This window comes from Nannospalax galili, unplaced genomic scaffold (genome assembly GCF_000622305.1).
Source record: "Nannospalax galili isolate Female #2095 unplaced genomic scaffold, S.galili_v1.0 scaffold461, whole genome shotgun sequence".
Lineage (NCBI taxonomy): Eukaryota > Metazoa > Chordata > Mammalia > Rodentia > Spalacidae > Nannospalax > Nannospalax galili.
Window position 1 is genome coordinate 1,395,209 of NW_008349975.1, and position 9,618 is coordinate 1,404,826.

Here is a 9,618-nt window from a genome sequence, read left to right on the forward strand (position 1 = left end):
TAAAAATGAAACTATCGGCTGGAGAGATGGCTCCGTGGTTAAGAGCACTGGCTGTTCTTGCAGAAGACCAGGGTTCGAATCCCAGCACCCACATGGCAGCTAACAATTGTCTGTAACTCCAGTTCCAGGGGATCTGACAGCCTCTTCTGTCCTCCATGGGCATTGCACGACACGGGTGCACTTACCTACATGCAGGCAATACACTCATACACGTAAAATAAAAATAATAAAATATTAAAAAAATAAAAATGAAATTATGTAGTTTACAGGCAAATGGATGGAGCTGGAAAACATTATGTTGAGTGAGGTAAGTCAGATTCAGAAAGACAAACATCACATGTTCTCACTCATATATGGATCTTAGCATCAAGACTTTAGATTTGCAGCCCGGCCTGGTGGTGCACGCCTTTAATCCCAGCACTTGGGAGGCAGAGGCAGGCGGATCTTTGTGAGTTCGAGGCCAGCCTGGTCTGCATAGTGAGTTCCAGGAGAGCTGGGGCTACAGGGAGACCCTTTCTCGAAAAAAAAAAAAAAAAAAAAAAAAAGACTTTAGATTTGTATGTTTAATTTGGAGGTTCTGGGGATTTTAAGCTATGTTCAACAGTTAGCTGGAAATAGTTTTATACCCAAGGAAGGGGCTTCATAATGGTGAGAATAAAATTATGGTAGAAGCCACAGGTATATCTGAGCAAGATGTTAAACCATAGACAGTATCAGAATGCAGATGTTTTTTAAAAGTATATACCTTATTAGAGCCAGGCAACGTAAGAACAGAAGCTAAGAACTTGATAGTCATTTGGATCGAGGGCTGGAGTTCAATATACATTAGGGATGGTAACTGTAAAATACCTCTCTTGAGCCACATGCACAAAGCCCTGGGTTCAATTCCCAGAACAATACATAAGTAAATAAATATCTCTTATTGTAGGGCAGAATCCAAGAACCATAGCGAAAAATTGGGAATATAAACTAGAATATTATCTAGTTGAGCATTAGTTCAGGATTTTTAGCACCCGAGAGCAGGAAATGAAGCTCCTCCCCTCAAATGATCTCTATAATTAATGTTTTCCAATGAAATGAATGGCAGTCTAAGATAATGGATGCAAAGAGTCAAGCATGAGTCAGTGCTACCAGAAACAATAGATGAATGAAATAGACATAATAGTCTAAAAATCAGTCTCCTTGCTAATTAAAGTCACGCTTCTAAATTTTGTCAGAGAACTGGAAAATTAAGTGTCATTTAAGATTGAAAAAGAACCACAAAGAGAACCATATAAGAATTATAAAACTAAAAAATATAATAACGTACAGCCAGGCTTGGTGGAACATGCCAATCGTCCCAGCACTTGGGAGGGAGAGGAAGGAGGGTCTCTGTGAGTTGGAGGCCAGCTTGGTTTACACAGCAAGTTCCAGACCAGCCAGGGCTATATAGTGAAACCGAGATAGAGTAGGAAACACAAAGGATACAGTGGTAGGCCTAATGTGTATTAAACTGGACTCCCAGAGAGAGATGGAACAAATGTCACGTTAAAGACAACGACCTAGAATTTCTGAGAATTATTCGAGGATGTTAATTTATAATTTAAGGAGAATAATTAAATGGAAGCAACATATTTTTTTAATTAAAAAAATTTTTTTAGAAGAAGCATTTCATTACACCTTTAACATAATAACAGTTTCCAGAGTAAAGATACATCTCTTTCAAAAGTGGTTATAAAATTTTTAGGTTCACTATTGAATTAATAGTTATACAATATTGAACTCATTATTTTTTATTTTATGTGTATGAGGTTTTGCCTGCATTTATGTAAGTGCACCCATGTTGTGCAGTGCCTGTGAAGGATAGAAAAGGGTGTAGGATCCCCTGAACCTGGAGTTACAGTTATTAGTGCCAAATGGGTGCTTGGATTTGAACACGGGTCCTCTGCAAGAGCAGCCTGTGTTCTTAACCACTGAACCATCTCTCCAGCCCCAGAAGCAGGATTTTTAAAATTTTATTTCTAATTAAAATTTTTATTAAATTTTGTTACATTTCATACTGAATCTCTCAAACAATCTGAATCATCTTTATAGCCCCATCCCCACCAGCACCCTCCCATAGCCTCCCAACTGGAAGCCATATACTTAGTCCTGGGTTGTTAAGGCCCACTGTGTCAAGTCAGTGTCCCCAGATATTCCCTAAAGTCAGATCCCTCTCACCCATCTATCCAAAGAAGCAGAATTTTTAAAAATAAAAGGTATTCAATATTTTTATTGCCATATCCTAGTACAGAAATGTACAGATAACGTGGACAGCTTCGAGTTTCCGTGGAAATGACACCTGACTTAAAAGAACCGTCATTAAATTTATTGTCAAAAGGGCTTTCATTCAAAGCTCCATTATCTGAAACATATTTCTTTTGTTTAGGCAGTGGGGTTGCTAAATAGGGTCTATTTTGAGAATAATGACATCACAGTTCATTAGTAAAGATGCAGCCTTCTGCCCCGCCTTCCATAGATACACGTACTCATGCACGCATGAACATACACGTTACGCGAGCACATACAAGTACCCATGCGCGCGCGCACACACACACACACGCCCGCAACACACAGAATCACACTTGCACCCATGTGTAGGAGTTGGGAAATGCGATTTCTCTGCTCCCTCGGTAGAGCCAACGTGGGAAGTTTCTGAGTTCTGTGATGTGCTTTACTTGAACCCAAACTCCGCCCCCTCTAAATCCATCAGGAGAACCTGAAGCTGGGGGCGGGGGTGGGGCGGGGGGGTGCTGCGCAGTGGGTGCTGCCCCGGGCTGTCAGCCGGTCGCAGGAGCCGACACTGGGGACCCTTCGCGCTCCTCTCCACTCCTGGCCTGTGAGCGCCTCGACGGGACCCCAACACCCAAAGCGCGCCAGGGCACCCCAGTTTCTTCCACAAACATGAAACAGCCCTAAAAGTTTTTTTTTCTGCACGCTCACTTAATCCCTAACGCGGCACACGCACACACACACTTGTACTTCTCCTCAGGAGTCGGCTGGCCATCCGAACAACTCGGCGAAATAACAGGAGCTAAAAACAGCCCGTGCTCCAAGGAGAGATGAGAAGCGAGAAAACACCGTAAACCGTAACCTCACACTCCAGTTTGCTCAGCGCTTGGAAAGAAAAAACAAAAACCAAAAAAACCGGCTGGTCTCCGTGTGATGCATGCTGGGATACGTAGTTCGTGCGGCTGACCAGGCGCGGAATCAGAACGGAGGGCGGGTTGGCTTCGCGTCCCAGAACTACCATTCCCGTGAGGCCATGCGGCAGCAGAGTTGCGGGGGAGAGCTGGTGCGTCGTGCTTGCGCAGGTCCTGGGACTGGAGGGAGGCGGGAGACACAGCGGTCCAACTGCTGAAGTCTCCATGTGACAGTAAGCGGGGTCCCCTCTCCACACGCCACTGGCCCCCACGTCCCAGCCACCGGCACTGGCCACTGTCCTAGCGCCGAGAGACCAGCAGGCCCCGGACACTGGGCGTCGGGCCGCGCGGCTGCCAGACTTCGGGTGCAGAGCGAACTGCCGGCCCGGGAGGGAGGTGGAGCGGAGAGACCAGCGGGGAATCTGTGTTGGCGCCGGCGCCCCTGAGCTCGCTGACATGAACGGCTTCACGCCGGAGGAGATGAGCCACGGCGGGGACGCAGCTGCCGCTGTGGCTGCGGTGGTCGCGGCTGCTGCGGCCGCCGCGTCGGCGGGGAACGGGAACGGGGCGAGCGGCGGGGCGGAGGTGCCGGGCGCCGGGGCGGTGTCGGCGGCGGGGCCCCCGGGAGCGGCCGGCCCGGGCCCGGGACAACTGTGTTGTCTGAGGGAGGACGGAGAGCGGTGCGGGCGCGCGGCGGGCAACGCCAGCTTCAGCAAGAGGATCCAGAAGAGCATCTCCCAGAAGAAGGTGAAGATCGAGCTGGATAAGAGCGTAAGTGACGCCGGGACCGCCCTGTCATGCCCGCCCCCGCCGGGCTTCGGGAGCGGGGCAGGACGTGGGTCGTTGGCGGGCTTCACGGGTCGTCCTGACTCGGCTGCCGCTGGGATGAGGGGGTTCTCGGTTGGAAACAACAAAGTCTCTGCAACTCCGGCCGCGACCCCCAGCGCGCGCTCTTGCTGCGGATCGCGTCCTCTGCGCCCCCCTCCCGGGCTCTGTTGTCGCTCCCTCGCCTGGCTTCCCTCTTCCTCCTTTGCTGTGATCTGGAAACGAAACAAAGGGGACCTCCGCACCGAGGGCCCGGAGTCGTTTTCCCGTAGCCCGGCAGCCCTTTCTGGAATGGAGGCGCCTTTGTTTTGCCGCCCGAGCTGGCGTCTGGCCCCAGGGAGTCGGAGTAGCTCTGCTCGGCTGGGGAAAGTGGTCTGGTGGGACCCTGCACCGCGACAAGGAAAAGCCTGTTCTCCGTGTTCTTTCTCCTGAACACAGGGGAAGCGGAGCTCTCCAGTTGCCTTGAAGGAGCTGGTTGCAAACGGCGTTTGCGGTGTCAGCTCTGAGAGCAGCTGCTCCAAACCGAGGCAGCAAAAAGCCTCCGCAGTTTTGCAACCCACTTGGCAACCATCGGGATTTCTTTTTCCGTCTTTATGTGCCTCTGCTCCTTTGACCATCTCTGAGGTTTGCAGCCTGCTACTTTTCAGAGCTCTGGCTGATTGCAAACCAAGAACAAGCATAGGACTTAGCACACATCTTGTATATTTTTAACTTGTCTTAGCTTAGAAGTCACTTTAAGCTCAGATCATAATTATATTTAGTTTTAATAAAGGGGGGAGGGTGTCAATATGAAGCCCAGTATTTCACTTTCCAGCTCTCAAATGTCTATGCAGTTAAAGTTTTGAAAAGTTTATTTGTGATTCTATTTAAGCCGTTCATCAGTGGTATTTACGAGAAACTTCAATGAACGCTAATTTCAGATTGTTTTAATTGGAAACAACATAATACAGACACATTCATTTAATTCTCTGAAAGAACCATTAGCGATTGAAATTCAGATAGGTTATAAATTCAGTAGCTTATTTGTAAAAATGCGTAGTTTGTATGTGAGATAGAATTTGGTCATCCAAATTAGAAAGATTGGGGAGCATACACCATTACCACAATTTGCTGCTCTCTAACTGGAGAAAATATTACCAAGTACAAAATTGTGGGCATCCTTTCTTGTCAGGCCAAAATCCAGCAGGAACTAACTTATTTAGGTCACCCTCCCTGCAATTTGACAACAAAACCCAGAGAACTGGAATTTCTCTTCTCTGCCTGCATTCTCCAGCTGGTACCACCCCCTTTTCCCTCATCTCCAAGTTTGCCAGGCAACTAATGTTTTAGCACAGTGTGAGTTTTAAAATTGGAAAGAAACGTGCCATGGTCTTAACAGCGGGTTGTTTATTTTTAACCATTTACTGGGCCTATGCATTTTACTATTGCATAGAAACATTTTTCTGTAGTTATAGTCTGTGAAATATTTTCTGTTTCAGGCAAGGCATCTTTACATTTGTGAGTATCATAAAAACTTAATTCAGAGTGTTCGAAACAGAAGAAAGAGAAAAGGGAGTGATGATGATGGAGGTGATTCACCCGTTCAAGATGTTGACACTCCAGAGGTAGATGAGAGTTCTTTGTTAAATGCAAATCCCAAGCATCCATTCTGAAACTTATAAAAAGATTTGAGCAAATTTTTAAATGCTTAAAGATTTTGTGACATGGAAAAATGACTGCAAAATTAAATATAGCCAATTAACATTTATTTGTACTATTATTAAATCTCAATTGACAATTTGTGGCGCTCTTGACATGTAGCTTCCTCTTTTCCTCCAAATGTTTATTACATTTTCCTCCCAAAATTGAACTTATTAAGTTATAGATCTGCTTATTTGAAAGGCTTTTTAATAGTGAAATTTTTATTATGCTGAAGTGGAAATGCTTGTTGTTATTACATATAAGTACTTTTTCAGCATACTGTATGAACTAATTCATGCACTGATTTTTTTCTAGGTTGATTTATATCAATTACAAGTAAATACACTTAGGAGATACAAAAGACACTTCAAATTACCAACCAGACCAGGACTTAATAAAGCACAACTTGTTGAGGTATATATAAGTTTAAAACTATTTAAACAAATCTGTTCACACAAACATGGGGTCATTAAATTCTGATGAAATTATTAATGTAGTATTTGTAATAGTACATTATAATGAGGAAAGTCAAAGTTAATAGATTTATTTTGGAAGAATACACTTGTTTAAAATTTGTCTGCCACCCTGGAAACCTCTTTAATGACTGCTCAATGGATTACAGTAGAGGGTATACAATATATTCTAATAATGATTTGTAGAGTAAATATTCAATGGCAGTTTTTTTATCATTCTAGAAATATTTTAAATTTCCAGTTGATCATTCAATGAATGCTTTATTGAATATCTAATTGAGGCATAACAAATAAATCAGCTTAAGTGTATTTAGAATTTTGTTTTCAAAGTTTCTGGTGGATAGGCATCAGATGAGCTCCTAAGCAGGATTGCTGTAACTTACTGACTTTGCTTTCAGAATTTCTCATTGTTAGCTTTTTTGTTTTTGTTTTTGTTTTTTTTTTTTTAAACTAGAAGATGTTTTCTTTACATCGAGAGGTAAAGATTTTTTTTCAACTTTAAAAAAAAATTGTTGAGAGTTTCATACATGCATATAAGGTGTTTTGGTCAAATCCATGCCCATTCCCTCCCCTCCAACACCTCCCATATCTCTCCAGCACTTTTTTTCTGACAACTTAGTGTATTCTCTCTCTCTCTCTCTCTCTCTCTCTCTCTCTCTCTCTCTGTCTCTCTCCCTTGTCTCTCAGTCTCTCTCTGTGTGTATACAACTTATTTGATAATAAATTTTAAATATTTGTTTAATATTTCATTATAGCTACAAATTATCACTGTACATATAATTAGTATATGAATATAACTTTAATATAGCACTTTAATCAACTTTGATTTCAGTAGTAAATTTTGTAATTTTATAGAGAGTCTTTTTATCCTAACTGCCTAGCCAATTCCTATCTCCTATTCTTATCACACCATCCTCTGAAGAGGTTACTCAAATTGCTGGTAGGGAATCGGGTTGCAGACAGCTTTGGCTTCTTCCATGTTGAATAGAGATGCAGGGTGAGGCAATTGCGGTATCCCTTCAGTGGGTCTATCTAAAAGAGTCCCAAATTGGGGCTGGAGAGATGGCTCAGCGGTTAAGAACACTGGCAGTTCTTGCAGAAGACCCAGGTTCGAATCCCAGCACCCACATGTCAGCTAACAACTGTCTATAACTCCAGTTCCAGGGGATCCTACAGCGTGCATACACATAAAATAAAAATAATAAATAAAATATTTAAAAATAAAAAATAAAAGAGTCCCAAATTGCATAACTTTTATCTTTAGGGAGAAAAGAAAGTCCTTGACTGGTAAATAGGAGATGTGGTGAAGGAGAAGTAAAGGCAAGACTAGTTAGCATTGCAAGTTCTAGACATGGAACTAGAAAAAAGTCAGAACAGGGCAAATTCCAAATGTTCATATCAGAGTCCGTTGAAATTTCTTGATGAGAGCTTCCAAAAGCATCCTTAAGATAGGTAAAGACTTTTATCCAGGCTTTACTAAAGTTTTCTTTGTTAGGACTTCTGTTCCTTCAGTGAGTTTTGGAAGTAGGCACATGTGTGCATGTGTTCTCTGGAAGTAACAGAACCAAGAAATCTGTGCACCTTAAGATATTTACAGATTTAAATGTTTAAAGTTTAATTTCACCTAACATACTTTTTTATTTAATAGAATAGAAATGTATCTATAAAGTGATTTTGTCATATTCTTCAGCCTAACTTTAGTAGTTAGCATATATTTTCTGTAAGGTGCATAATAAATAAAATAAAAATTAAGTAGAAATTATAATTCTTTAGTAGCATGCTCTTTAACATTGTTAAAATTCGGTATGTTAGCTATTTAGCCAAAATTTCTTTTTTTTTTTTCTTACTGAGGCAACAAAAATTTTATTTTTAAAAAATTTGACCTAAAAGATCTAGTAGTCTTTTTTCTGTTGTACAGTACATAAATAGAAAAATATTCCATAGTATGGTTAAATACAGTAGACACTAATCAAGTGAAGTAAGCTCTGTTCTGTAACAAATGAGAGTCAAGAACTGATGCAAATATATTTATATTTTTTAGTATATAGCTTAAATCTCGTTTTTTTTTTTTTTTTTTTTTAATGATCTGGTCTTCTAAAAACCTTTATATTGTTTTCTGTCTTATGAAAAGGTTTTCTGGGAGCTGGGCGTGGTGGCATACACATTTGATCCCAGCACTCAGGGGAGGTGGAGGCAGGCAGTCTCTGAGTTCAAGTCCAGCCTGGTCTACATAGTGTGTTCCAAGTCTTTTTTTTTTGTCAAAAAGACCAAAAACCAACCAACCAAACAAACAAACAAAAATAGAGATCATCTAGACTCCGCAGATCTGCACCTCAGTTTCATACTCATCTCCTGTAGTTGTAGTGCAGGTCAGATTTGTACAATGAAAAGATGAGGAATTAAGAAAACAGTCTTTAGTTGAACATCTTCTTTCTCCTTTAAGGTTCCATTCTTAATTTTATTTAGAAAAAATTTTCAAGAAACTTTTGAAAGGAATGAATATCAATTACAGCAAAGATATTTATAATGTCTCATAGTTTGTTTCTTACCAACATTTTTTTGGCTTCATACAAATCTTCATCTGTAGCTAAAGTCTAATCCCTTTCTTGTATGACCCACATCAACTCTTCTGTTTATTTCATTGATATTTAAGATTTAAGAACATGTACTTCCTAATCTAGATTAGAGTTCTAAAATTTAGAAGAAAAAAAACACTTCTTATCAGTACACCAAGGGGTCTTTTGAAATCAGATTGTCTTTTGTTTGTAATATCTTATTGTAATGTGCTTTTTGATCCTGTTCATACTTTGTTAGAAACAATTTAATTTTTAAAAGAAATACCTCTCATCATCATGTAACACTTTGACAAAACACTATCTTTTATTTAGTCTACAAGGTTTTGTTATATCTAAAATTTAATTTCCTCATTTTTTTTTTCTTTGTAGATAGTTGGTTGCCACTTTAGATCCATTCCAGTGAATGAAAAAGACACCCTAACATATTTCATCTACTCAGTGAAGAATGACAAGAACAAATCAGATCTCAAGGTTGATAGTGGTGTTCACTAGGAGAGATGGTATTCAGACTAGCACATAGGTGTTTGACTGTTAAGAATGTTTACTGTTTTTCACATGTAGAAATGTTCCTTGTGTATTTTTTCTACAGAGGAATTTTCTCTGTTTTTATTTTATTTTTTTGTTTTTGACTCTTAATAATTAGTATAATGAACTTCCTAGATTAAACATATTTTAAATAAAGGTTATTACTATTATAACTGCTTCAGTGTGTTTATTTTGTGAAACCTGGTTTTTGGTTTAAGCTTTCAGGGATCAATATTAAGATTTTAGGTAAAGATCTCTATTCTGTAACCTTAAGAATTCGAAGTGCATAACAGATGGAGAGATAGCAGACAGTGATTCACTTGCTTTCCCTTGGACACTAATTTGCAACTAAGGAAATCTTAAATAACATTATTTTCT

General features: G+C 40.7%; 1 protein-coding gene across 1 annotated transcript; it reads left to right on the plus strand.

Annotated features, from left to right (window-relative positions):
• Positions 1-3,198: 3,198 nt before the first annotated feature.
• Sap30 (Sin3A associated protein 30) lies at positions 3,199-9,410 on the plus strand. The gene is made up of 4 exons (XM_008847136.3): positions 3,199-3,932; positions 5,465-5,590; positions 5,982-6,080; positions 9,085-9,410. Exons 1-4 carry the CDS (start codon positions 3,618-3,620, stop codon positions 9,205-9,207), a joined length of 663 nt encoding a protein of 220 aa, XP_008845358.1. The 5' UTR covers positions 3,199-3,617; the 3' UTR covers positions 9,208-9,410.
• The last annotated feature ends 208 nt before the right edge of the window (positions 9,411-9,618 follow it).